The following is a 26,351-nucleotide window of genomic DNA, read 5'->3' as shown; positions in this document are numbered from 1 at the left end:
CTCCTTCTTTTGGGGTGTCCCCCACCCCACCCCACCCCACCCCATGCTGTGACTTCGAAAGCAGACGACTTTCCAAAAGCTTTATTGAGGGCAGGCGGGGATTTCTGCTTCCACCAGCCGGCCGGAGGTCGGTAGATCCCCTGGGGGCGCGTTCTGGGCTGTCGGGCGCCTCGCCTCTTCCCTCCTGGCAGCCGGCAGCGCGGGGGGCAGCCAGGGAGGGCCGTCCTCCTCCTCTTCTTCCTCCTCCTCTTTCTCCTCTTGGTCGTCCACGGAGAGCTCGCGCGGGGGCACCTGGATGCCCAGTTCCGCCTCCACCCGCCACAGCCGGCTCCGCACCCGGCGCAGTTGGCCGCGCAGCGCCTTGATGGAGCGGACGCACTCCTGGCAGCTCCGGTAGTCTCTCTGCCCTGGTAAGCAGAAGACCAGCCTCGGGGCTCCGCCAGCCAGCCCCCCTCCTTCCCGAAGCGCCCCCCCGTCACCTCTCCCGCCTGCCCCGCGCGCAAAGCAGAGCCCGGACCCGCTGCGCTTCCTCGGCCGCGGAGCAGGACGGAGCCCGAGACCTGCCCGGAGAAGGCGCCCCAACCGGCGGACTCACGGTCGTGGAGGTGGCGCTCCTGGCGCTCCAGGAAAGTCTCCAGCGCCTCGTGCAGGTCGGGCAGGTGCGGCGGCAGCGGCGGGGCGGGCGGCGGCGGGGGCGCGGGCAGCAGCAGCAGGGAGCAGCCGGAGAGGGTGGCGGCGGCGGAGAGCCCCTGGCGCCAGGAGGCCAGGGCCAGCAGCTCGGACGGAGGCGGCGAGGGGCGCCTCGGGAAAGCGCCTGCGGAGCAGAGAGCGCAGTGTCGGCCGAAGCACCGGGGGAGGCGCGGGGGGGGGCGGGCCAGGGAGCGGCCGGTACCCGCGCGCACCTTCGGTTTCCCGGCGCTGCAGGCGGACCTCGGCGCGGATGAGTCTTCGGCGACTGCGGCAGATCTGCAAGCTGAGGGCGCGCAGGGCGCGCGGGAAGTCCCGGCAGCTGCGTCGGATCCTCAGCTCTGGAGCAGAGGGAGAGCGAAGGGCAGGATTCGGGGGGCGGCGCGGCCCGGAGGGGTCAGTGGCCCCAGGAGCCCGGATACTTACGCCCCCGGAGATACTGGCCCTGCAGCGCCTTCAGCGCCTCCAGCCGCTCTTGCAGCGCCTCCAGGCTGAGCGCGGGGCCCGGCGCCCGCTCCCGGGGCTGGCTGGCCGAAGGCGGCGGGGCTGCGAAGTCGAGGGAGCCCGAGCTGGAGGCCGGCGGAGGCGAAGGCGGAGGGGACGGCGAAGGAGGCGGCGGCCTCGCTGCAAGGGGCAGGAGAAGCGGCTCAGCGGGAAGCATCGGCACCGGAGCGCTGCTGCCCGGCCCATCCCGGGGCTGCCCTTGCCCAGGAGAGGGAGGGGGGCAGACCGGGCCCAGCACTCACCATCTTCTGTCTCTTCTCTCTTCCCGGGGAGGCTGCTGAGAGGACCGAGAAGGGTCGTCAGGAGCAGCCGAGGGTCCCCAGGGCCAACCCCACCTCTTCTAGCATCCTCTGACTGGCCCTCGGCCCACTTTGAGGGGGCTGGGAGACCCCCAGTGCAGCCCAGAGGAGGCCACGGTAAGGAGGAGCAGGAGCACAAAAGCCACCCGAGGCTTCAGTGATGGTTCCAGCCAAGGTGGGGGGGGCATCCTTCGTAGAAGCCCCTGGACTTCCAGCCCACCCACCCCTTCCCCAGAGACCCTGCCCACGCAGGACACGTCTGGGCTCTGATCTTCCAACCCAACCAGTGTCAAGGAGATGAAGAGGCAAACCGCCTCCCTTGGCCTGATCCGTTTGGAGGGAACTTCGGGCTCCCAGGGGCCACTCACTCACGGTTGCTGTCACGGCTGGGCCTGCGGGAAAGGAGGGGGGAGGGGGAGGCCCAAATGCATCAGGGCCTCCCTCTGGCTGGAAGGGCAGATTCAGGGAGTGGGAGGAGGGGATGGGAGAGGGGGCCCAAGTGCCTTTCCCCAAACCCAGCACCCCTCCAGCCAAGAGGCCCCTGGGTCCCTGCTTCTATACGGGGGGGGGCTTCCTGTCCCATCAGTACCTGCCCCCTAAACAGGACAGCCAGCTTCCCATCCCACGGCCAAGGGGGCCTGTTTGAGTTGCTGCTGCTGCTGCTGCAGATTCCTGCCATCTCCAGGGCCCCGGATTCCAGGGCTTTGTGAGGTCAGAACTGCCACCTCCCAGCCTCCCCTCCAGCCCCCCCCCCCCCCCCAGGACTCTGCTCTGCTGACGGGAGAGGCAGGCACAGAAGGGATCAATGGATCCCATTTCAAACCCTTCCAAAATCTCAGGCAGTCTTCTTTCTGCTGGGAGAAAACACCCTGGCAGGGTAGCAGTGGGTTTGGGGGGGGGGGGGGAGGACCAACCCCCTCCAAATTCAGTTCAAATACAAGCCAGGGACCCAGTTCTTAGGGAGGCGGTGGGCGTCTTTCCGCTGGTTCCAAGTCAATGCCAAAGAGCTATTCGATCATGGAGGTTTTTAATTTTGATGGTCCCTTGGCCTCTTCCAGGCTGTCTGTGAATGGCCCCCCTGTCCCCAAGCCTTTGCAGCAGCCCCTCACTAAATTGTGCAAAGCAACTGTGGAACACTCGAGCCCTTCCTGGGGGGGGGCAACCTTGTGCAGGCCCTGGGAGCAAGGCAAGCGGGGGCCAGGCTGTATTTCCCCCCCTCCTCCCGTTTTGGGAGTCCTCGTTCTCCACCAACCAGTTGCAGTGGTTGAGGGACACCCCCTCCCCAAGGGACTCCTAAAGATACCCACACCCTGGGCAAAAGGCAACAGGCTTCAGCACCTTTGCAGCCCCCCCCCTTCACAGGAGCCCTTTACCCCCTTTTCGGTGAAGGAGGGACAAGGCACGGCTGTTGTGTTTTTTTAAAAAGGCATCCAACTGCGTTTATTCCAAAGTGACCGATCAGTAGAGTCCCTCTAGAAATTAGGACTAGCTCAAAGCGTAGGACCGGCGAAAGGGCCGGCCAGGAGAGATGCAGGCGGGCTGGACAGAGACCATTTCCTGTTCCTGGGGTGGAAAGGTCGGATCGCGCTCCCTCTCAGCCCAGCGCCGGAGAGGGAAAGGAGAGGATGTTGCAATCAGGTTGGTAGCACCAGGGGAACCCGGAGGAGGCTGGAGAGGGCCGGCTACGGGCTGCAGGAGGGGGAGAAGAACAGGATGGAAACTGAGTTCTGCCTAGGCAATCTGCGATTTGCCACCTCCCCCAGCAAAGTGATACTCAAGATAGACTCTGCTGGTCCATGGAGGTTCCACCCAGTCCCCCCTTCTCCACCGTGCCTGCCTACCTCTTCTCATGATCTCTGCTTTCCTGCTCTTCTTCTTCCTCGTCTTCCTCTTGGGCAGCCTTTTCCTTCCTCTCTTCTGCTCCGGGCACGTCGATAGGGGGGCTTCCACCCCCACTGTTCTTCCCTTCGCCCCCTGGTTCCAGCAGAGCCGGCTTCTGATTCCCGGCTTCCTGGGCCGCGTCCCCACGGCTCAGCTTCTCCCCAGCCACCTCTGCCTGGTCCTCCCCGTCTTTCATGCGCTTGGGGGAGGGGTCCTGCAACGGGGCCAGCCGCTCTCAGTGAAGGGGGGGCAGAGAGGACAAGTCCCGGGGCCACCCTCCCGCCAAGGCCAGCAGGCGCCCTACCTCCGGGGCCTCTCGGGCCCGCCTCTTGTGGGCAGCCTTTTGGTTCTTCTCCCTGACCTGCTCGTCGATTACCAGGTCCCCCTCCTCCTCCTCCTCCTCTTCCTGCTCCTCCTCGTGGCTGCTGCCTTCGTGGCTGCCCTTCTTGCCAGCCTCGGGGTCCTCCTTGGCCTTCCCCTCCTCCAGGGGGCGCTTCTTCTGAGCCGGCTGCCAAAGCAAGCTGCCATCAGCAGGAACCACCCCGGGAAGGGCCAGCGGGCAGGCCTGGACCCGGGGGAGGAGTGAGGCAGCGGGCCGCAGGGCCAAGGCTGCCTCGGTTTCCCCAGGGGAAGCGAACTCAGCCTTGGCTTCCCTGTTTACTCCCCTCTTTATCAGCCTAGTAGTTAATGCTGAAGAGTCCTTGCTGCTCCCCCCCCCCGACGCTTCGTAGCTGTATGGTATCAGAGCAACGGGGGGCTCGGCCAAGGCAGCCCAGCGCCCCAGTAGAGCAGAAGCCCCCCTCTGGCCCTGTCCCACCCACCTGGTACCCCGAGGCCTTGATGGTGGGGTCGTTTTCGATCTCCCACAGGCCTTCGCTGAAGCCTTTCCGCTTGCTGGTTTTGCCAAACTTCGCCTTGCACTCTTCGTAGGGAAAGAGGTCCTTGGCACCCAGGAAGGCCCTGTGGGGGAGGAGAGGGGGAGATTGTCAGAAGACTCCGCTGGCATTAAAAGGGCATCTGAAAAAGTGGGGAGGGCACATTTCCTAGCCGTTGGAAGAGAAAGTGAGTAGAGAGGCCCCTCCAGCATCAGAGGCAATCTACCTTCTAGGGCTAAGGAAGGGATGACGCCCCTCCCCCCATCGCTGGATGAGTGGGGGGGGTCCTGTGGGCGTCTCCCGGGGAGCAGCAAGGCCCTGATCCAGCACGGCTCCTCACAACATTACTCACGTCTCATGAGTCCCAAAGAAAAAGACCTGGTATTTGTTGGAAGTTGATTTCACAGCGGATTCCGGCATCTCATCAATCTGTGGGGGGAGAGAAAGGGGGGTGTCGGATACCCTCTTGGCTGGGGGCCCTGAACTAGTGCCGGGGCACAGCCTGGCACCTCCCCGGCCCTCCCTAAGCTCCTGTCTAGACGCCCCAGGCAGCGCAAACTCAGCTGGTTTTCCAGCAGCTGGGGGGCGGAAGGGCCGTGGGGAGGAGCAGCAGAAGGGGAAGGAGGGGGCTATCAGATCCAATCGAGCCCCCCCCTTCTGCAAGGCCCTTAGCTCGCCCTTCCCCACAGCCCCTGGGCAGCAAAAGAGAGGCTGGAAGGAAAGGTGGGTCAGAGGGCCCCTCCTTGTCTCAAAGCCCTTCCACTGGGGACTTTGGGGGGGGGGGGAAGCAACCAAGAATGACCAAGCCAAAGGCAGAATGGCAGTCCAGCCCCGGGCATTCTCCTCAATTCCACATTTGTGGATGAAGACTTGAGTGCGCCCCTCTGTTCTCTGCAAACTCTTCCACACGACTTCTGACTTTCCAGATAACTCAAACCCAGAATATGACAATTGAGAAAAGATGAACCTCCTGCAGCCAAATCTGTGTTCTCTCATCCCCCCCAGGTCAGGAGATCCTGGGGGGGGGACACAAGGCTCCACCCCCAAAGGGGGGTCTTGTGTTTTGCAGTCCTGGGGTTTCATCTCGCTCCTGGTCCTGGAAGCCACAATCAAACTGCCGCTTCACAGGAAGGAGAAAGTCAGAGAGCAAGACAGAGCCCCCAGGGACAAAGGCAGTCTACCTTTGCACAGTGGATGCTTGCCGGCGCCGGCGCCAGCACGTGCCCAACCCAAGCAGGCTTCTCCGGAAGTCAGCCACAGACTTTGCCCAAGCAACTACCTGGCCCAGCCCTGCAAAATGGGTCAGGTGATCCTGGTTGCTCCTGACCCACGGTTTGGTGGCTTCTGCAATCAGGAAGCCCAGAGGGTGGGAAGGAGACCCCCCCAACCATCTTGGGATCCTGCTGCGCTCGTCTGAGTTTCTGACCGATCATGATCACCTCCAGTCTATTTTGCTCCCTCCCTCTCTGAAAGCGCTAGAACTTTTATTCCTGGTTACCCAAGATAAGGTGGCTTTCCTGCTGGCAGGGGCTCCTCCCAGGCCAGGGCAAAGAGAGATTCCTGGCTCTTTCTGCACAAAGGCTGTGGGCGTTCAGGGCAACACCCCCACTCGTTTCCCCCCCCACATCCTTTGTGGGTTCCATCTTTTGCTCACATGCTGCGATTGTGATCCTGGCTGATGCCTCAGGAGAGGGGCGTGCCCCTCCCCAACAGCGGACAACTCTCCAGGCGCACCAGCAGACTTTGAGCAGGTGCCCCCCCAAAAAAGAAAATGGGAAGCCCAGCTGGACATTGGGCTCTTTCCCCAAGAGAGCCCCCTCCCCTCTCTTCCAGCAAGCTGAACTTAGCATCTTTGTGACTCTCAGCCCCAGACGGTCCCTTAAAAAAGCCCCTCCCCCCTCTGCTGGCCTGAGCAGTCCAGGTGTCAGTCAGTTGGGCTCCGATTCAGAAAAAAAAGCTGCCAGTGATTCATCACTGTGGTTGCTAGACTGTTTAACCAGCGTTTCCCAACCCTGGCAGCTGGGACTTCAACTCCCAGAATTCCCCTGTGCAACTTCCAGGGCAGGCGGGACACATTAGGAAAACTCCCCCAGTTGTTCACCTTCCTTAGGTGGGCATGGAGCGTGTGCACCTTAGCACTCCCTTACTCAAAAGGAAACCTGCCTGTCCTGGCACGGCGCTTATCCCCACGTTAGCAGGCCCAGCCCAGTGTTGGCACGGCCGGGGGTGTCCTTGAATAACTGAACTTAGCATGGCTTTAGATCAAACCGATCTCAGCTGTATCTACATAAAAGGCCGGCTATTGTTTTGACTTGATCAACAACACAACCCACCGTTTTAGAAAAAAGATTGGGAAACAGCCTCGTTTCTAGACCTCAGGGTTACAAAACACGCTGCAAGTCCAAACCAAAAACCACAGAGGCAGCCTGTCTCAAGAAATCTGCCACATTTGGGATCCTAACTAGCCTCAACGGCAACATTGCTAGGAGGGCACTATTAAAAACGCGCTGGGGTGCAAGATAAGCGGAGGCCGGTCTCTCCCCCGCCCAAAGCTGGTACCAAGCCGGCCCCTTTTCAGCCAGACCCCTCTTCAGCCACTAACACTTCGGCTCTCGCTTCCCAACCAGGCTTTGCTGCCCAGGCGAACCTTCGGCCCTTCTCGCGCCCCGCTCTCCATCCCCGCCGCCGATCCTACCTACACACCGCCCGCCCCGTTTCTGCAGAGGGAGACCCCCCTCCCCCGCAGCGCCATCCGAAGAAAAGGCCGCTTCCCGCCGGGGTTCGCCTGCCTCCAGGGCGGCCTGCGCGCGGCCAGGGGCCGAAGCAGCCCACGCGGCTCCCAGCGGGGCACCTGCCGGCTATCTTTGCAGATCGGCCTGGCCGATCGCGGACTCCGCTCCGGCCAATCGGACCGGATTTTTCCAGTGCGGAGCCCGGAGCTGCGGGGGAAGGCAGGCCGCGGAGCCTAAGTTGAGAGATTTCCCCCCCCCGCCCGGCCGGCACTCGCCTCCCGCGCGGGAGAGGCCAGGCCCGGCCGCGACACGGCGGAGCTGCCCGGGCAGCGCTCCCCCCCCCCCCCGAGGCGAGCGGGCGCCCTTCCACCTCGGCGGCGCTTACCCGGGCGGGCCAGTGCGGGTAGCCCTTCATCTTGGCGAAGACCAGGTCGCCGCACTTGTAGTCGCGCGGGCGGCCGGAGCGGGACATGGCGCGGGCCGAGGGGCGGCTGCAGCGTCCCCGCCGAGGCCGGCCTGGCCGAGCGATCGCCGACCCCCCGAGCAACAGGCGAGCCGGGGCCGCCTTGGCTGCCGCCTCCGCCTCTGCCGAGCGTTGCGCTCGCTTGGAAGGGCCGCCGCCGGGCTCTTCGCCGGGCTCTGCCCACGCCTGGCTGCAGCGGGCGGAGGCGCCTGGCGGGGCCGGAGCAGCGCGGGAGGCGAGGCGGGGGAGCGGCGAGGGGCGGCGCTGGCGGCGGGCCCCGCGGGGGGAGGGAGGGGGCGGGAGGGCCGGGGGCGGCGGAGGGACCCCGGCCCGGCCCTTCGCGCCCAGCCCGGCCAAGGGCGCGAGGGGGGGCGCCCTCCTGCCGGGCTCGGGGGTCCCGGCGGGACTGCTCCGCGGAGGGCAGCGGGACCCCCCACCGGCGGGCACAGCGGGGGTTTCTCGGCTGCTTTGGCCCCGCCCCCCGCCGGATCCCCCCCGCAGCTCCTCCCCAGCAGAAAGCGGCCTGGGGGTCCCCGGGGGGTCGAGCGGGGCTCTTTGGGGGCGCCTGATGGGGAGGGCAGCCCTCTCTGCTCCAGCCGAAGCCGGCCGGGAAGGAGCTCGCAAGGGACGGGGGTGATCCGAGGCCGCGCCGACCCCTCGCTGGGGCGTTCTGGTGGGAGACCCCCCCACTTGGCGGACGCTCCTCCAGCCGCGCGAGGGATGACGGGAGCAGAGCGCCCTCTGGAGGGAGGCGGGGGAACCTCCCGCCCGTTCTCGGTTTCCCGGCGGGCCCCGCGCGGCCAGAGCGCCGACGAGCCAATCGCGGCTTCCGGCGCGGGGCCTTCTGGGAGCGGTAGTCCGCTTCCTCGCTGGAGCGCGAAGGAAGGCGGTCGGCGGCTGCGGGGCCGCTTTGTGCTTCCAGGGCTACTTCGCCGCCCGGGGCCGAACGCGGGGGGGCGGCAGGAGCGCTCGGTCGTCTTCCGGCGGGCACCGTTGCCATGGGGGGAATCGCGGCCTAGCGCCCCCACGAAGCCTGGGACTCGCGTAGCCGCCGCCGCCGCCATGTCCTTAGTGGCCTACGCCAGCAGCGAGGAGGAGCGGGAGGAGGAGGAGGAAGAGGAGGAGGAGACCGACGGGGCCTCCGCCGGCCCGGCGGGGCTCCTGTCCGTCCTGCCGCCGGCCCGGGCCGGGCCGGCCCAGAAGCGGCAGCCGGTGCGGATCGCGGCGCCGCGGCTGCCCGAGGAGGTGAGCGGGGGCCGGGGCCGGAGCCGCCCGCCTGACCGCTCGCCCGCCTGACCGCCTCCTTCCCTCCGTCTCTTCTCTCCCGCAGTCCGACTCGGAGGAGGAGCAGGAGCGGGAGCCGGGCGAGCCGCCGGCGGCCAAGAGGCTTGCGGGGCCCGGGGGTCTCTCCGCGCTGCTTCCGCAGCCCCGCCGCGCCCCCCCGCCCCGCAGGACGGACCCCGCCGCGCCGCCCTCCCCGTCGGCCATCAAGGCGGCGGCCAAGAGCGCGGCGCGGCAGGTGGCCCGGCAGGTGGCCCAGGAGGGCGAGGCCGAGGCCCCGCAGCCCGTCTTCCCGCCGCCGCCGGCCCCGCCGCCCCCCGCCCCGCCAGCCGTCGCCGCTGCCCCGCCAGCCGCCGCCTTCCCCGACGACCTCCCGCCCGGCACCGAGCCCGACGGCCAGGACGGCGCCGACGCCCCGCTGGAGTTCAAGACGCCGCCCGGTGCCCGCCCCGCCCCGCCCGGTTGGCCCCACGCGCCCGGCCCGGGCTACGGCGCGTCCTACGCGGTGAGGGACTCGCGGGACTCGGGGGGGGGGGCACACTGTGGAAGGGCCCCGGGCGCCGTTCTGATCGGCCTCTCCCCGCAGGGCTACTACGGCGGGGGCTACTATCCGGAGAGCGACCCGGCCTTGGGGCCGCCCCCCGAGGGCAGCGCGGACGCCGCCCCCTCCTCCTTCATGGACGACGAAGCGGTGAGCCTCAGGCCCCCCCGTCCCGCGGAGCCCCTTGCGGGTGCTTCCCCACCCCGGATACCCAGAGCCTCGCTGGCCCTCTTGCTTGGGGAGGGGTCCGTGAGGCCTTCCCCGACCCCCGTGCCCCTTTCTTACCCCCTCCCCGTGCAGTTCAAGCGTCTGCAAGGCAAGCGCAACCGGGGGCGAGAAGAGATCAACTTCGTGGAGATCAAGGGCGATGACCAGCTGAGCGGAGTCCAGCAGTGGCTCACCAAGTCCCTGACCGAGGAGCAGAGCATGAAGTCCTTCAGCAAGGTCTGCCAGGCTGCCCCCTCCCCTGTGGGGGCCCCTGAGAAGCAGGAGGGTGTGGGGGCCTTCTTGGGCCAAGGCCCCTGAGTTTCCCGTTTCCCTTCAGAAAAAGGGGGAGCAGCCCACAGGGCAGCAGCGAAGGAAGCACCAGATCACTTACCTGATCCACCAGGTGAGGCCTTCATTCGTTCAGCAATCCCTCCTACCCCTGCCTGGCTCGCTGCCTCCACGGTGCGCATTTTCACTGATCCCCCTCTACCTCCCTGCCCCCAGGCGAAAGAGCGGGAGCTGGAGCTGAAGAACAGCTGGGCAGAGAACAAGCTCAGCCGGCGCCAGACCCAGGCCAAGTATGGATTTTAGCCCCTTCCCAGCCCAGGAGGGCCATGCTGGATTCTGAGCAGGACGGCCAGCCTGGGATCCTGTTCTGCAAGGCAGCAGCCGCTGGGTGGACTGCCGTGGAAGCCGCTGGAGGCCCTGCAGCCAGGCATGTGGCAACATGGGCCCCAGGAGGGCAGAGGGTCTGTGTCTGCTTGAGTTGGGGGGCTCTCGCTCCCTTGATTCACGAGACGTCTTGATTTCCCTCTAGCCACTTTTCCTTCAAGTAGCCACCAAGGCAGGGGGGAGCCCTGTCTGGACTGGGGATGGCTGCCCACCCCACCCCACCCCACCCCTGAGAACATCCTACCTGGAGGGCAGGGGACTGTTCTGGTTAACTCTGGATGTCTTGCTTGGCTATGGGGCTGCTTCCCCCCTCCTCCCTTTAGCATACATGGATGTTTCTGTTCCTGACTGTGTCTTGGTCCTGGTCAAGGCAAGGTCTTGTTTTCATGACCTGGCAATGCTCCGCCCCCCCCCATCCCCGGTTTTAGTTTGCTAATTGTCCTCAGAGCCTCCCTGGTACCTGGAGTTTCAATAACAGAGACTGGAGGTTTCTGTCTCCTCTTCCCCCCCCCCCAACAGAGGTGAGCCCTCTTGCCAAGTCTGCGACTGTCCAGAAGACCCACCTTTTCAGATTTTTTTTTCATAGCTTGCTGAGTTTGGTGTTCTTAGACCAGTCCTTAAAAGGAGAGCAGTTTTCACATAATGGACCTTCTCAGATGCAGACAGAGCAGACTCGGGGGGGGGGTGTTGGAGGGGGGCAAGACAATGGTGTCTTATGTGCCCCCCTGCCCTTTCTCAGTAAGCCTTGCCCCTCATAGTTGCTCCTGAAGTCCCAAGCCGACTCTATTACACCCGCCCTCCTTCCTTGTCTCCCTCCCTTCCTTCCCTTGCTTTTGGTGGTCTTTCTTTGCTGACCTCCTGTTCAGATTGTAGTTCAGATTGTAGCCGTTTCCCGTTCAGCAGACAGAAGTCCATCTTTGCGGCAGAGTATCTGTATTTAGGGGGGTGGGTTTCTAAAAAGATCTTGGTTTATTTCCCTGGACACTTTAGTACTTAGGAAGGCTCCCTGTCCCTATTTTGAATATTTGAAAATAAAACTCATTCAGTAATTGATTTGTTTTTCCCTTTTTGAATTTCTCTGAGAAAAAAGGGTTACAGGGGAATAAAAATTAAATTGAGAGTGGGGCACGAGGGTGAGATGGTGAGGGAGGCCCAGGGCTGCACTTTTTGAGAAAGGGGGGAGGGGAGGCACTTCTTAGACCAGGGGGGTCCTGCTAAAGGAAAGGACAGGCCCCCTTTTGGCTCCAGCTGCCCATCGGGATGCTTTCCCCTCCCTGGTGGGAGCCCAGAGCCCAGAGCACTCCCCTGATAAGCCTTCCCCCTCCGTGGGCTGCATGTGCCCCCGGGACTCGGCTCTTGGGGCACAAGTCTCATCCTGTTTAGAGTGTCAGTGGAAGACAAAAGGGCTTTAAGCCCATCAGTGGCCCAACTCTGCTCCTCTTCGGCTAGGCTTCCAGCTCTCCAGATCCCCCACCAGGAGAAAGATGCTGAGCTGCAGATGGGGCATCAGCGTTCCCCAGGGAGGGACTCAGGCAGCTCAGGGGTAGGAGGAGCTCGAGGCTCCCCTTCCTGGCAGAGAAAAAGGGGGGCCTGGGGCAAAGTTTTGGTGCGTGCTGGGCCTTTCTTGTGCCCCCCCCCCCGCGCTGCTGGCTGTCGCCCTGCGGAGAGCTCGGTTCCCAAGCCCCCCCCCCGCCTGGCCGCAGAGCCGCTCCTCCTCCAGAAGGGTCTGGCACGCAGCGCAAAGGGGCTGAGCTGGCCTGCGGGGGGGGGGGGGGGAGGGCGCTGTCCCAGCACACTTCAGCGAGGAAGCGGCGGCGGGTGCTCCGGGTCGCGCTCCCTCCGGTGCCTGAATCGTAGGTACCCTGGGAGGGGGGGGGGTGATGCTGAAGGGGCAGACGCGTTCAGGCTTGCTGGATCTCTGGGTGCGGGATGTGATTTTCGAGGCGGTGGAAGGGGAAGAGCCAGGCCGAGCCAAAGGAGGACCTGAAGTTACCTGGAAGTAGCCCTTCGCGAAACCGTTAGGGCTTCCCAGAAATCGGGATTCCGACACGGGAGAGAGAATGTAAGATCCACCTGTAGTTGCCTGGCTGCGCTCAAGGTTCCCTGCCTTGGAAATGGGAATCCCCCCTCTCTGAACCGGGGGAGATTGGAGGACTTCTGCGTTTCTCTCGGGAGAAGCGGCAGCCTCGTCCCATCTGACTCAAGTTGCAAAACATGCTGGCAGATTTGTTTTCCTTCCCCCAGCGACGGGCGTCTTGTACCCTGAGACAGGGTGGGCTGTGCTGGGAGAAGATCACACCACAAAAACACAATATGCTTGTGTGAGGGAGCGGAGGACAGGAAGGAGGAGGGGGGCTGCGATTTGTCCTGGAGGCGGTTGCTGAGCGCCCCTTCCCCGAGCCTGACGGCGGAGCCGGGCCTTGGGCGCGCCTGCCTTGCCCGCGTGCCAAAATCCCCCGTATTTACGAAATTCCTGGCCTGCAAGAAAAGATTGGAAGAGGGTCAAGAATCCAGGAATTGCAACACATTTGCCCATTTAAGCCCCGGCTCTTCCCTTGCCTTAAATGAGGCTTTTGTTCTCCCGGGCTGAGCCTGGAAGCCGACCTCGGGAGGAATAAGATGCCAGATTCCAGGGGACGAGGCAGCTCCCGTCCCGCCGGGAAAGGAATGCGGCCTGGCTGGGGGGGTGTCGGGGGGCCTCCCTCCACCCTGGAGGGCGCCCGTCTTTGGGGACCGCTCTCCCTCCCCCTCGGTCCCGCCGCGACGTTCCCTGGAGATCCTCCGAGTCTGCTCGGCTTTTCAAAGGGCATCACCAGGCGCCTCTTATCGGCTGCCCCAAGAGGCTCCTCCGGCCGCCTCGCTCTTTCCGAGACCGGAAGGTGGGACTTCCCCCTCCTTCTGCCGGGCCGTTCCCACACTCCGTCAGCCTCCCGAGAGGCGGCAGCCCTCGCTCTCCCGGCCCCTCGCCCGCTGCCCTGCCTCTGCCAAGCGGGGCAGGCCTGGTGAGCAGGAGGGGGGCGGCCGGGGCGCCCTCCTTGCCTGGTCCAAAGGCGTTTGGGGCGAAGCTCGGTCAGTGGGAAGGGGGAATCGGGGCCTCGGGAGGGAGACCCTGTTGTGGATCCCCGCGGCCTCGCCAGCGGCCTCCAGGCACCGGCCTGGCTGCCTTTGCGTTTCTTCAGCGGCCTGCGCCCCCCCCCCCCGCCCAGCAAAGCTTGGCTGACTGCAACCCCGGAGGCGAGCGAGAGGGGAAGCGGCTGCTGAGAAGAGGTGGGAAAGAGGCTGCGGAGGCGCTCAGACACGCAGGAGGCTGCCTTCGGGGCAGGGCGCGGCCAGCCAGTCCTCCCGACCGCCTTTCCTGGAGCGTTCGGGGGCCGCGGCTTCCGCATGGCCGGGGCTGGCTGAGCGATTCTGCAAGCGGAGAGCTGGCTCGGAGCGAGGGAGCCCATGGCCGCGACGACTGGGAATTGAAGTCCCCGGTAAGTGGGGGCCCCGCTCCTTCGGAGCACCCGAAGGCGCCTGCCGGACCGGCCCTACCGCTGACGGGCATGCGGCGGGCTCCCTTCGGGGCTCCGGGGACCTCCGGGCTCTGCCGTTTGTGCAGGTGCGCTGCGCAGCTCCGTCGCCCTCCCGCGGGGCGGCGAGGCTTCACACACCAGGAAGCGGAGGCGGCCGATTCCCGTCCCCGTCGGGAGGGGGAGCCGTTGCAGCCGCTGGCCGGAGGGTCCCTCTCCGAGGGGCTGAGAGAGGAGGGGGAGGAGCCTCCCGCGTGGGGTAAGGGGTTCGGGGGGGCTTTGCCCCAAGAGCCGGGCAGGCGCCTGCCTGGCACGGAAGATCGGCCGCACGAACCGGAGGAGGGAGCCCTCCTCCCCCGGGGTTGGCGTCCAGCGGGGCGGGCCCGGGATGAGGGGTGCGGAAGGCCCCCCTTTGCTTCCCTCCTCCCTTAAGGTGTCCTGAGCGCAGGGCGGAAATGCCTCTCTCCGGTTTTGGAATCCGTCCGGCAGCCTGACGTGACGCGGGATGCGTTAGATCATGTAAAGGCCCCCCTCCCGTGTGGATGGTGCGGAGGGGGGCGCGAGGCAGAAGAGCCCGCCTGTTGCTTGCAAAGAGAGCCTCTTCCTTGCTTCCCCCAGCAGCCGATGGCGAGGGATGGAACCGAAGTGCGCCCTGGCAACCCGGTGGCTGCAGGGATCCAGGTGAGGGGGGAACCAGGCCCAGGCCTCCCCTCCCGTCCTGCGCTGCTGCCTCCGTGCCTGCAGGTTGCCCAAGGTGTCTGGGACAGGGTGGAAGAAATAGGAGCCCCCCCATCAGAAAGGCGCCGGACCCCCTTTCCCAATACAGAAACTGGTTGAATTCAAAAGCAGATTTTGTGAACTGCAGCTGCGTAGAATGGCTGCAGGGACAGAAATTGGAGGGAGGGAAGGTGCTCACAAGTCCCCTTCCACAGACCCCCCCCTAGGGCTCGGCTGCCCCCCTTGTCTCTTCCTGGGAGCCCTCTGTCCACACGGCCCCCCCTGGCACCCCAGCCCTTTCCCTCTTGTAGCTGAGGCACCGGCCTCGGACACTTCAAGTGGGCCTCTTTGCCGCTCAGCACCCTGTTTCCTGCTGCTTCAGGGCCCCCCATGCAGCCTGGAAGACGACGAGGTTTTCCTGGGCACCGAGGCCAGGCCCAGCACCACCCAAGCGGATCCCTTCCGCCACTGCAGCGTGGAGGAGCTTTACGAGCTGCTGGAGACGCTGGGCAGGTAAGGCCTGCAGGGTGTGGAGACTGGAGAAACCCTCTCTGCCTGGCTAGGAGGAAGGCAAGCAGGCGAAGGAGGGCCTTCGATCACCCAAGGCTGTTGGGCGTCTCCCGGGCCTCCTCACGCACCCCTCGCCCTACGTCCTTTCTGCCCTCTTCCCCTTGCAGCGGGCACTTTGGGGTGGTCCGGCGTTGCCAAGAACGGAGCACCGGCGTTTTCTACGCAGCCAAATCCATCAAGGTGCGGAAGCGCAAGGGCAGCCGGCTGGGGCTGGACCGCGAGCAGGTGGAGCGCGAGGTCTGCATCCTGCAGCAGCTTCAGCACCCCAACATTATGCGCCTCTACGACGTCTTTGCCAACCAGGCCGAGATGGTGCTGATCCTTGAGCTGTGAGTGCCCGGGAGGAGGGCCCTTCCCGGGGGGGGGCTTCAGGTGCTTGAGAAGCCCCTCACCCCACCCCCGGCCCCCCCTCAGCATCCAGGGCGGCGAACTCTTTGACTTCATTGCGGAGAAGGAGCTGGTCTCGGAGGACGGAGCCATTGAGTTCCTGCAGCAGATCCTGCTCGGCTTGGCCTACATGCACGCCCACCGTATTGCCCACTTCGACCTCAAGGTACTGCCGGGGGCTTCTGGGGCGCCCCATGCCGGCGCCTGGTTGGGCAGAGGCTGAGAGCCAAGCCCACCGCTCTCCCGTCTCTCCCGCAGCCGGAGAACATCATGCTGCTTGAGAAGGACGCCCCCAGCCCCAAGATCAAGATCATCGACTTTGGGCTGGCGCAGAAGCTGGAGGAGGGGGTGGCCTACAAAAGTCTCTGCGGGACCCCCCAGTACATCGGTACGGCTTTTGGCCCCCGGAAGAGGCAGGCTGAGGAACGCCCACTTGCTTAGCAGCCAAGCCCTTGCGTGGGGAAGGTGGCCCCCACCTTGGCAGGGAGACCCTGTCTCTGGGGAAAGCAGAGGCCCCCTTATACGCCTGAAAACTTTCTCCCGCCATGAGGGAATCAGGATTTTGGCAGCTGGGGGGGGTGGAGCCCCAGTGGAGGTTTTGGGGTGCCAGGCTGGGCCTCCTACTTCCTCCCCTCCATTTCTTTCTCCCCAGCTCCTGAAGTGATCAACTACGAGGCCCTGAGCACAGCCACAGACATGTGGTAAGAGGCAGCCAAGGGGGGGAGGAGGCGGGGGAGGAGGCGGGGGGGGGCTCTTGGTGGCATCCTGCAGGCCTTGGATAAGCACCGTGGGGAGAGGAGAGTCAGGAAGTGGTTGCAGGCGGTTTCTCTCTCAGCTGCAGCTGCCAAGAGGAAAGCCTGTGGGCCCTTTCCTGTAAAGGAGGGAGGGACTGGGGGGGTGTCTTTGTTCCACCCCTCCCTGGGTGGACGTTGACAAGGTCGCCAAGGTCACTGCGGACAGAAAGGACGTCTGGCCAAGGAGATCCCCTACTCTGCCTGCAGCTCTCCCCCCCCTTTTTTTTTTTACTCCTAGGAGCATCGGGGTGATCACCTACATCTTGTAAGTACCTGCAGTTCTTTTTCCTGGGGGGGGGGCTCTCAGCAGACTCCCAGGGGGATGGAGTGGACTTTGGGGGCAGGCAAAGACAGCCACAGCCTCCGAGGGGCCGGCAAAGGAAACTTGCTGGAATTTGCCCAGCTTTTAAAAAAGGAAATGGAAGGCAGCGGTAAGTCTAAAGTTGGGGATCAGATCCCCCCCAAACAGCCCCCTCCCCATCTCTCGACTCCTATCTGTGGGGCTCCTTCTGACTGGAGCCAGGTTGAGGATTGATCTCTGGTCCAGCCTGGTGGGCTCTGATGCGCCCCCAAACCCTCCTCCCCCCCAGGCTGAGCGGCATGTCCCCATTCCAGGGGGAGACGGATGAGGAGACCCTATCCAACGTGGTCTCCGGGAATTACGAGTTCGAGGCCAAGTATTTCAGCCAAACCTCGGAGATGGCCAAGGACTTCATCCAGAAGCTGCTGCTGAAGGAGCCCAGGTGCCCCCCCTGTGACTGAAATGGGGCGGTGCCCTCCTGCCCTGTCCGGAAAAGAGAGGGGGAGGAGCTCCCGGGTGGTGGGGAGTGTCCTTCCTTGAGCAGAAAATAAGGACCACACAACTAAAAGTGGGGAGCAGCACATACTGTCAGGACAGGGGATCCCCAAAATGGGGTCTCTCTTCCTCTCCTGCCTCCCTTCTGCCCACAAAGAGGAAAATGGATTTTGGTCTGTGTTTCAGGGACCGAATGACGGCCGCTGAATGTCTCCTCCATCCCTGGATCAAGGTAAGCCTCCTTCCTTCCTTGCTCCTTCCTTCCTTCCTCCCTCCCTCCCTCCTGATTTTTTCTCCTTCTGCCCCTCCAGCCACTGACCCGCAAGCAGGCCATGAACCGGAGCCGTTCCTCCATCAACATGAAAAACTTCCGCAAATTCAACGCTCGCCGGAAGTGGAAGGTGAAGGGGCCGTACCCCATTCCGCCCCCTGGAGGAGCCAACCTGGCACCCCCAGACCTGCCTCATGGGCCACGTAGTCTGAGCCTCACTCTCTCTCCTCCCTCCCCAGCTGTCCTACCACATGGTCTCGGCCTGCAACCGTCTCGGCCGGCTGCGGCTCCTCTGCCTGCAGCAGAAGCTGGAGCAGGAGGCGGCGACGGCCCTGGTGGGTGCAGAGGAGCCCCTTTGCTGCCTGGGGGGGGTGTGTGGTGGAGCAGGGGGGCTGCCTTGCCCCCTGACCTTCTCGCCTGCCTTGCTCCCTGCAGCGGGACTGCGAGAGTGACCAGGAAGACCAGCCCAGCAGCCCGGGGGTCTTGCTCCGCAGGCGTCGGAGCATCTGTTCCTGAGTTCGGCATTGGCTCCCGTCCACCTCCCTCCGTCCTTTGCCCATGCTCAGAGGCCAGGATGGCAGCCTCCTCTCCGGTCACGGGTGGGAGGAGGCAACGCCTGGCTCTTCTGAATGGCCACAAGGGAGAGCGGGGGGGGGGTTCAGCTCCTCGGCACAGTGGGAGGAGGGACCTTCCCTGTCTTCCCCCTCCGGATCACCTGAGCTCCTTTCCCTCCTCTTCAGCATTTCACTTCTTGACCTGCCAGGGCGGGGCTGCTGTGTGCTGCCCCCCACACACCCCAGCAAGCCAGCCATGGACGGGGGGGGGGGCAGCCTCACTGGGGTCCTTGAGAGGCACGGAGGCTCCCTTCTGAGAGGGGAGAGTTTGAAGATTCCCTGATGGGGCGTCCGATGGGTCTCTGCTCTCCTAGACCCGTGTTTACGTGGTTGTGGGGAGAGACCCTTTTAATGCAACGGGGAGGGTCTCTCGCTGTTCCCCCTACTCCTCCCCCTGCTTGGTCAAGCATCTGACCAAGAGCAGCCTTGGGCAAGTGCCTGGCTGTTGTAATTTTTTTTTTTAAATACATATTGCCAAAAGGGAAAAAAAACACTATTTGAAGGTGTTGCATTTTGTGGTTTTATGTTTCGCTGGTTTACATTCAAATTGCAAAGCAGCCATAGCAATGAGGTGGTTGAGCGTGATTGATGCAGGGACCCAAGAAGTCCCCCCCCCACAAGGCATCTGTGTCTTCTTCTTCTTCTTCTTCTTCTTCTTCTTCTTCTTCTTCTTCTTCTTCTTCTTCTTCTTCTTCTTCTTCTTCTCCTCCTCCTCCTCCTCCTCCTCCTCCTCCTCCTCCTCCTCCTCCTCCTCCTCCTCCATTCCAGCTGCCTGCAGGGGCCAGGGCTGGCCAGCAGGAGGCACCCCACTCCCAGTGCTGAGAGCTCTTGTGCAGACTTACTCTCTGGGGGAAAGGGCCAAGTTCCTTCCACAGCTGACCCAACGGACGGGATCCAAAGAAAACAGAGCCTCGCCAGGACACTCGGCCTGCCGGAGGGGGAGAGGAAAACCCCCAAAGGAAAAGGCAAGGGCACCCGTGGGTCATCAGGTGTCCCACATCCAGTGGAAAAGAACCTGCAGGCAGGGGAGAAGCACAGAGGCCCTAAAGGCGTCATTGAAAGGGGGGGGCAGCCTCCTCCTTGCTCTGCAGCTCTGACGAGTCCTGCAAGGTTGGGGCCCAGAATCCAGAGGGGGGGTCTCCCTTCGAGGTGGCTCAAAGCCAGCCTCACCTTCATGGCAGGAATAATGTCCAGGCTGGTGACTTTCCACACAGGTGCAGGACTGGGGAAGGCTTTCCTGCCGTTCTCTGATTTCCCAAGTTCAGGGTTCGCCTTGGGGAGTTTCCTTCCCTGCCTCTGAAGGGTCAAGGTCAAAGGCCAGGAGCTCCTTAAATCCTCTCTTGCTGCTGAGCAGACAGGAGGGCCGCAGGAAGCCAGACTCCACCGTGTTGACCAGGGGAGAGAAGTCGCCCTCTGACCCACTTGCCAGGAGGGCCCCCCTCCTCCCCTCTGTTCACCCCAGAGTTGCTCCTGCAAGTTGAAAGGCCTCTGGTGCTTGGCTTCTCTGATGAGGGGGGGTGGTGTCACCTTGGAGTGGTCATGTGAAGAGGCTGGGGGCACCTTGAGGAAGTGAGGGGCCCTCCACCTTCCTGTTCCCTTTCTCAGGGCTCCTTCACCTCAGCCAGAGTGCCCCCCAAATCCCTCCCCTGAACGGGTTAGGGGAAATGTCTGCACCTGTGGCTCCCCCCCTCCTTATTGACCAAACACGAAGGGCAGCGAGTTGTGGGTCTGAGCCCAGCTCGCTGGAGTTGTCAGGCTAAATATTTTGAAGGTAACAGGTGAAAACAGCCCTTGGAACGCATCCAGCCCCAGCAGAAGGCCAGCAGGGCTGGGGGGGGGGTTGTGCATGAGGGAGGAAAGACGGCCGGCCCCACCCAGCCGCCTGCCACACCTGGGGCTCTGGACTGGCCATGCCTCCATTTTCCCAACCCTCTTGCTGTGGTGTGAACGTGCCGGAGGATGGTTGTGGTCAGGGACAAGGACCCCCTGCCTCCCTGCTTCAGACCGGCGGTCCCACAGGCGGCAGGGCGCTCCTCTGTCTTGTGCCCCCCTGGCACCAAGCGATAGTCCAGGGCTGCTGCCAGCTGAGAAGCCAGTGGGCTGCCCTGCCATTTGAGACTTGCTTTCCCGCCAACGCTGGGCCGTTTATGGACCATGGAGGAGAAGGGGAGAAGGGGAGTCCCTGGTGCCCCCCTCTGGCCCACCTGGGGGGCCCTGCTCTTCCTCTGCCTGCTGTGGCTCGGCCCTGCACCAGCCTCTCCAGAAAGTAAGTCCCTCCTGAGTTGAGTGAGGTCAGCCCTCAGCCAGGCACAAAGATAACGCACCCCCCTCCCAGGGCAGGGTGGCTGGGGGGGGCAAGCTAAATGGAGCTGGGTCGGATCGCCCCAGGCACCGAACGGTGGGTCAGCCTACAGGTGGCATCAACCAGCGGGCTCCATCCACGGGATGCTGGCATTTGAGATGGCATCTCGGGCAAAACTAGCCATGGTGATTTAGAACTGGCATTTGGAGCTTAGCCTGGCTGGAGGCTCCAGTCGGAGGGAAGCCCTTAAAATGTGCTTGTTTGTGTGTCTGTGTGAGAGGAACCCAGCTCTGGGCAGCTGCTGAAAGGGCCTCTTGGAGAAATTGCAGTGGGGGAGAGGAAGTAGCCCTGCTCCCTCCCTCCGTTGGGCTCTGCTCCCAAGTTAGGGGGAGAAACCCACCTTGCGAATCTAGGTTTAAAGTGGCTCTTTCCAGAAAAGTGTGATGGCTGAGGGTCAGGGCTACCCTCCCGTGCTGACCATACCGGGAGAAAACTGGATTAGCCCATTGCCTGCAGTTGGCATCTGAAGAGTGTGTGTGTGTGTGTGTGTGTGTGTGTGTGTGTGTGTGTGTGTGAAATTCTGCCAATGAAGAGCAGTTGTGCTTTCCGCTCAAGCAGGTGCAGCCTCTGGGCGAGGGGCTCCTGCTCAGGGGGAGCGGTTGAAGGTTGCTCCTGCAGGGAAAAATCCAGCAAGGGAGAAATTTGTCGGGGGGGGGGGGACTCTTCTTCGAATGGGGCGGGGGTTTGAGCAGGAGCCAGAAATTTCATTTCTGCTACAGTGATCTGCAGGGTGAAAGAAGGCAGACCCCCAATGCAGACCCCCTGGTCCCTCTGCAGAGTGATGGGGGGGCGCAAGAGATACGGCACCCCTTAGTCCCTCTGGAGATGCAGGAGAGAAGTTCCCAGGTGCCGACCAGGGCTGGAGACCCATCCCCCCCGTCAGGGTCCCAAGTCCATCCTGGGCACCCCCTTCCTGTTTTCTGTCCTCTTGCGGGATTTATAGGCATAAAAGACACTTTCCGAGTTGTCAAACAAGCAGAACCCAAACACGGCAGCCATCAGGAAGCCACTTTAGCCAGTCTGACTGGGGGGAAGGGAAGGTCCTCCCCCCCACACCAAGGTAGGGGAGAAAACAGAAGCACCCATTAAAGTGCATTGAAGCTCCTAGCTGGACTCAGGATGGCAGTGAGGGGGGAGGGGCGCCTGGGTTCTGAAATTGGCAGGGGGGCCTTTCAGCAAAGCACCTAACTAAGCATTTCATCAATTAACAAGCCATTAATTAGCAGCATCTGCTAATTCGGAGACTTCCTGCCAAGTTCTGCAGTTTTTCAACAGAAAGGCTTTTTTCTTTTAAAAAAGCAGGGAGTGAAGCAGAAAGAAAGAGGGGGGCACCAGAAAAGGACCCCCCCCCACCCCCAGACCAGGGGAAGATTGGTCCAAACTGAGGCGCTTTCCCTCCACATCTCGGATTCCGCCCTATGGCTGTTAGATATTTATCGATTCTTCTGGATATTTTCTGGCAAGGAAGCAAAGCTGTCAATCCTCCCTCCAGGTTTTTCCACATCAGGCCCAGAAGAGAGATGCACTTTGGGTCAAGGAAGAGCTCGGCCGAGCCCATCAAGGCTTAATGGCTGCATTTGCACGACATGCTGAGTTTGGTAGCTGTGACGTTGGTTGGGGATGGTCTCTTTCTTCCTGGGCCCTGTAGGCTGTGAGGATCCACGGCTGGGTTCCTGGCGGGGGTCTTGCATTGGCTCAACCTCCTTCCGTGGTTGGTCCTCTCTGGGAGCCACGGAGGAAGGTTTGAGGGCAACGCCGCCAATTCTGGCTGTGGCTTCCTAGCTGCCATTTATTTTCTTTTAGAGAAGGAGGGAGACGTTTTCGGCATGGCTCCCCACAGAGAAGGGCTGAGGGCCGGGCAACGCCAGGAAGTTGGCTGCCCTGATGTCAACCCCATCATCTGGGGGGTCCTCCCCTCCTCCTCCTCCTCTTCAGAGCCTCAGCAAACACAAAGCCTAGAACAGAGAGCAGCACCTGTTTAAACAGGAGCTGAACCCAGCCCTTCTCTCTCGCGCGCTCTCTCTCTGCAGAAGGTGCTTCCCAGGGAGGAGGGTGCAGGGAGCCCTCTGGCTGAAATGGGGGTGGGGGAGGTTGGTTGGGCACCAGCTCCTTTCCGCTTGAGCTGGTGTCCTCCTCCTGTGTCCCGAGAGCCCTGGGCCTGGACTTGGCCAGCCCTTTTGAGGGCTAGTGGATGAAACAGATGAGGGAGGGACCTGGGGGTGGGGGCTGTTCATACAGTGAGCCCTCTAAGTTGCTTTTCCAGAGTTGAAGATGTCTAAAGCCCCCTCCCCCCTTGCTAGAATCCAGCTGCCAGAAAGGAGCTGCCACAGCCAGCTGTGGTACCGGGTGGTGCCAGGCTTGGAGGATGCTAATGTGGGCACTGCAGCAGCAGGCACGGAGGCAGGGGGCCCTGGGGCCCTGTGCAAATACCAGATTGGGTGGGGGGCATCAGCTCCAAGTCAAGGCGGGGGCAGACGGCAGCCATGCTCGCCGGGTGCTCTGCCAGGTGTTGTTCTGCCTCCAGGTCTCGGGAGAGGTCAAGGGCAAAGAGGCAGTTGGCATAGATCAAGGTGGGCAAGACACCCCCCCACTTGGCTGCAAGGGAGCACCTGCCCCTCTAGCATCATTCCCTGGGGGGATGGAGCACTCTGCTCATGCCCGAAGGGGCACATTCCTTCACCAGAGCTACCTGGAAGTCAGAGTGGGGCCGGTTCCTTGGGGGGCTTTTCCTGGGCCATTTCAATGCGCCTCATCCTAAGCCACGCAGGGCCATCCCCAACCCAGTCTCTGGCCATCATTTTTGCCTACGGAAGGCTGGACATATCTTACGGTAGCACTGCAATCTTTCAAAATTGGACCTTAATTTCAAAAGGGAGCTGGGGGGGGGGAGAGGATAGGAAAGGGCGGCTGGACAGCTCCTGGAGGGCCGGTCCCTGACTCTCTGCTTGGTTCCCCCCCGCCGCAGTCTGCGAGAGCATGGACATCCGCGTGGATCCCGCGCAGCTGCGCCGCCTGGAGAACTGCTCGGTCATCGAGGGCAGCCTGCAGATCCTGCTGATGTTCACGGCCACCGCCGAGGACTTCCGCGCACTGGCCTTCCCGCGCCTGGTGCTCATCACGGAGTACCTGCTGCTCTTCCGCGTCTACGGGCTGGAGAGCCTGCGCGACCTCTTCCCCAGCCTGGCCGTCATCCGCGGGGCCAGCCTCTTCTTCAGCTACGCCCTGGTCATCTTCGAGATGCCGCACCTGCGCGACATCGGCCTGCGCAGCCTGACCAACGTGCTCAACGGTTCGGTGAGGATCGAGCGCAACCAGGAGCTCTGCCACATCTCCACCATTGACTGGGCGCTGCTGCAGCCGCCGCCCGCGCTCGAGCACAACATCATCCTGCACAACAAGCCGGCCGAGGAGTGCGCCGACGTCTGCCCGGGCATCCTGGGCGGGGAGGAGCCCTGCGTGCAGACCCCCGCCGGCCTGGCCGGGCCCTTGGAGTACCGCTGCTGGACCTCCAGCAACTGCCAGAAAGGTGAGTCCCACCGGGGGGCGCAGGAGGCTCGCGGGCTGCTGGGTGGAAGGACAAGGGCAGCTACGGGTCGTGGGAAGGCGCCAAGCGCTTATACACGTGCACAGTGGGCGGGTGGAAGGAAGCGCTGGTGTCGGTTCCCTCGCTCTGCTGTGTTGCTTCAATTTCTAAACCGCGGCTGGAAAGCCCGCCGCGCAAAAGAGAAGGGCGAAGTGCGCAGCCCGATCCTGTTGACCGAAAGCAGCTGCGCCTTTAAGCTTCACCTCCGCCCGCTAGGTGCGCCCCTCCCCCCGCCCCCGTCTTTCCATCTGGGTCTCTCTCTCTCTTGCGAAAGGGCTGCGAGTCCCCGGAGCCCGTTTGCTGTAAACAGCAGGGCTGCTAATGCAAACAGACGGCCGCCTCTCTTGCAGGGGGGCGAGCTGGCCGCTTGCCCGCCTGGGCGCGTCTATGGTGGTGGTGGGGGGGAGGCCGCGAGTTTGTCTCTGAAAGCCTGGCCTCTTCCGCGCGGCCGAGGGGGCAGAATTGCCAGCCCCCCCCCCCAAAGAACCAGACAAAATGCAGGTGTCCCCTTGGCCCAGCCGGTGGGGGACCACAGGATGTTCCAGCTGGGGGGGGGGGGGAAACAGACCCGGGAGCCCAGAAGGAGCCGGAAACCAGCCCGGTAAAAGGACAGGGCTAGACTGTCTCCAAGGCCGAAGGAGCCATTTTACAGCCATCCGTTCTGGGTTGAAGACGCTTCAGAGATTTCTTTGCTGCTGAAATGTTTTGCTGTGGACTTAAAAATCTGATATTTAAAAAGCGGCATGGAGGTCCGACTCCAGAGCCACAAGCAGCCTGGGACTTTCCCCTCTCCTTCTTTCTGGTTTGGGGTTCCCAGGAACAGGAGTTGGTCAATGTCACACACCGATCAGTGTGATTATGGCCGCTTCCTTCTGTCAAGAGCTCCAGGCTGAGTGCTGAGCGGGCCACAAAAGAGAGCCACTGTCTCAAGGCCCGATTCCTCCCCTCCAATGGGGACCCCCAAACCCTCCAGATTTGCTAATGAATCTCCTGGTTCTGGGCCTCCAGACCGGAGCAATGTAGGAATAAGGTGAGTGGTTTGGCAACCAGGGAACACGGGCTGCTTTCTTGTTGCCTAAACAGCCGGTCTTAAAACCTGAAAATTACCGAATCAATGAGGCAGACGGGCTGGAAACCGCAGGGCTCGGTTACACCAAATAAAAAAGCGCTGTTTTGTAAACAGAAAAGGGTATACATTTTGACACAAATCTTTGCCAGGCCAGGCCAGGCAAGAGACCAACAACAGAAGCCGATTACGAGTTTTGGATGGAACTCAAAGTGTTAGCGAGGCAGAGACCCAGTTCATGGATAACCCCCCTCAAAAGTGTGTGTGGGGGGTGTAAATCTGCTGTGAGTGTAGATTTGGGCTGGGAAGGAATTTCAGAGTTTCATTTTTTGGGGCTCTGCGTTCCAAGTATTTTTCTCTCGGGGAGATTTTTGCGGGGAATCTTTCTGAGGCAGCTGGAAATCAGCAGAGCAGCACAGCAGCCAGGTTTTTTTGAGGGGGGGGAGGGGGAACAAGTGTTCTGTCCAAATCCTTGCCAAAGCCCCTCCCTCCCCTCTCTCCCTCCCTTCAGTGTGCCCGTGCAAAGTTGGAGGTGCCGCTTGCACAAGCAAAGATGAATGCTGCCACCCCGAATGTTTGGGGGGCTGCAGCCGTCCCGGGGACCCCCAGGCCTGCGTGGCCTGCCACCACTTCTACTTCAACGGGCGTTGCTTGAGCTCCTGCCCGGACCTCACCTACGAGTACGAGCGGTGGCGCTGCGTGACGGCGGAGCACTGTGGCAGCCTGCGGAAGGTCTCTGAAAACCTCCGGGACTCCTCCAGGTTCGTCATCCACCAGAGGCAGTGCCTGGCCGAATGTCCACCGGGCTACCAGAAGAACGAGAGCAGGTGAGGAGTGAGTACCCCCCTCCTGGTGCCAGTTTCCCCGTGGCTTGGCTGCCCTGCCAGCGGCAGCTCCCTTCTGAAGCGGGAAGCCTCTTCCTTCATTAGCGCAAGTGTAAGCACTTAATAACTGCTGGCAGAGTGGCTGCCATCCTTAAAAGCCCATTAAGCTAATTCCTCCCTCATCACCGTCCTCTTTAAAGTGGCTTGACTTCCGCAGGCAGCAAGTCTCGCCACCTCCGCTTTAAGAGCCCTCCTCAAATCTCAGAAGTTCTCAATTGATCCGATGGATGAGGGGATGTTGGCTGTTTGGGACGCGGAAAGTTTTCAAGCCCTGTGTTGCCTCAGATACAAGGGCCCGCCCACTCTGGCTACCGTTTTGGGGGTGCTAGTTAGGGTTGGAGTGGACTAGGGGTGACAGGATAGCAGTATGCCAGTATTTGAGGGGCTGCCCCGAAAAAGCACCAGAAGGCAGGACAAGAAGCAACGGATGGAAACTCATCAAGCTGAGAAGCAACCTGGAATTAAGGAGAAATTTCGTGACAGCAAGGACAATTAACCAGGGGAACAGATTGCCACCAGAAGTTGTGGCTGCTCCAACACTGGAGTCTTTTGAGAAGAGAGTGGACAGCCCTTTGTCTGAAACAGTATAGGCCTCCTGCTTGAGCAGGGGTTGGACTAGAAGACCTCCAAGGTCCCTTCCAGCTCTGTTCTGA

General features: G+C 62.5%; 3 protein-coding genes across 7 annotated transcripts in view; 2 read left to right on the top strand and 1 right to left on the bottom strand.

Moving 5' to 3' along the window:
• Nucleotides 1-79: 79 nt before the first annotated feature.
• HDGF (heparin binding growth factor) lies at nucleotides 80-7,724 on the bottom strand. The gene is made up of 12 exons (XM_039318578.1): nucleotides 7,364-7,724; nucleotides 4,599-4,675; nucleotides 4,193-4,331; nucleotides 3,676-3,879; nucleotides 3,332-3,585; nucleotides 2,080-2,256; nucleotides 1,859-1,882; nucleotides 1,434-1,465; nucleotides 1,114-1,311; nucleotides 903-1,028; nucleotides 596-814; nucleotides 80-407 (listed from the first exon to the last, which is right to left on the bottom strand). Exons 1-12 carry the CDS (start codon nucleotides 7,448-7,450, stop codon nucleotides 82-84), a joined length of 1,863 nt encoding a protein of 620 aa, XP_039174512.1. The 5' UTR covers nucleotides 7,451-7,724; the 3' UTR covers nucleotides 80-81.
• A 4,195-nt stretch (nucleotides 7,725-11,919) lies between these two features.
• Nucleotides 11,920-18,305, top strand: LOC120296675 (death-associated protein kinase 2-like). 4 transcript variants are annotated; one of them, XM_039318552.1, is made up of 14 exons: nucleotides 13,572-13,618; nucleotides 14,088-14,173; nucleotides 14,273-14,335; nucleotides 14,754-14,884; nucleotides 15,049-15,270; nucleotides 15,356-15,494; nucleotides 15,587-15,716; nucleotides 15,981-16,029; nucleotides 16,361-16,387; nucleotides 16,713-16,865; nucleotides 17,105-17,150; nucleotides 17,230-17,319; nucleotides 17,429-17,524; nucleotides 17,625-18,305. In XM_039318552.1, the coding sequence occupies exons 3-14, from the start codon at nucleotides 14,279-14,281 to the stop codon at nucleotides 17,703-17,705; spliced, it is 1,221 nt and encodes a 406-aa protein (XP_039174486.1). In that variant the 5' UTR covers nucleotides 13,572-13,618; nucleotides 14,088-14,173; nucleotides 14,273-14,278; the 3' UTR covers nucleotides 17,706-18,305. The 4 variants fall into 4 exon arrangements, with proteins under 4 accessions (XP_039174484.1, XP_039174486.1, XP_039174487.1 ...); XM_039318553.1 differs by having other exon boundaries at nucleotides 13,602-13,618; nucleotides 14,276-14,335; XM_039318550.1 differs by lacking the exons at nucleotides 13,572-13,618; nucleotides 14,088-14,173 and adding an exon at nucleotides 11,920-11,995.
• Nucleotides 18,306-18,660: 355 nt separating this feature from the next.
• INSRR (insulin receptor related receptor) overlaps nucleotides 18,661-26,351 on the top strand; it is a 15,825-nt gene continuing 8,134 nt past the window's right edge. For both annotated transcript variants that reach the window (XM_039318514.1, XM_039318515.1), the window contains exons 1-3: nucleotides 18,661-20,069; nucleotides 23,131-23,691; nucleotides 25,326-25,641. In XM_039318514.1, coding sequence (XP_039174448.1) covers nucleotides 19,958-20,069; nucleotides 23,131-23,691; nucleotides 25,326-25,641 — 989 coding nt within the window. In that variant the 5' untranslated portion in view covers nucleotides 18,661-19,957. The remainder of the gene's footprint in view (nucleotides 20,070-23,130; nucleotides 23,692-25,325; nucleotides 25,642-26,351) is intronic.

Source organism: Crotalus tigris, unplaced genomic scaffold, assembly GCF_016545835.1.
Source record: "Crotalus tigris isolate CLP2741 ecotype Arizona unplaced genomic scaffold, ASM1654583v1 scf7180000021444.432893, whole genome shotgun sequence".
Classification (NCBI taxonomy): Eukaryota; Metazoa; Chordata; class Lepidosauria; order Squamata; family Viperidae; genus Crotalus; species Crotalus tigris.
Note: the sequence above shows the minus strand (reverse complement) of the source record. Positions and strands in the feature narration are given on the sequence as shown.

Excerpts from the sequence above, each read along its gene's own strand:
- HDGF (XM_039318578.1), bottom strand. The coding sequence starts at position 7,450 with ATGTCCCGCTCCGGCCGCCCGCGCGACTACAAGTGCGGCGACCTGGTC. Across the intron at positions 815-902 it reads GCAGCGCCGGGAAACCGAAG|GCGCTTTCCCGAGGCGCCCC; the intron begins GTGCGCGCGGGT and ends TCTGCTCCGCAG. Across the intron at positions 408-595 it reads GGAGCGCCACCTCCACGACC|GGCAGAGAGACTACCGGAGC; the intron begins GTGAGTCCGCCG and ends TCTGCTTACCAG.
- LOC120296675 (XM_039318550.1), top strand. The coding sequence starts at position 14,279 with ATGGCGAGGGATGGAACCGAAGTGCGCCCTGGCAACCCGGTGGCTGCA. Across the intron at positions 14,336-14,753 it reads CGGTGGCTGCAGGGATCCAG|GGCCCCCCATGCAGCCTGGA; the intron begins GTGAGGGGGGAA and ends CTGCTGCTTCAG. Across the intron at positions 15,271-15,355 it reads ATGGTGCTGATCCTTGAGCT|CATCCAGGGCGGCGAACTCT; the intron begins GTGAGTGCCCGG and ends GCCCCCCCTCAG.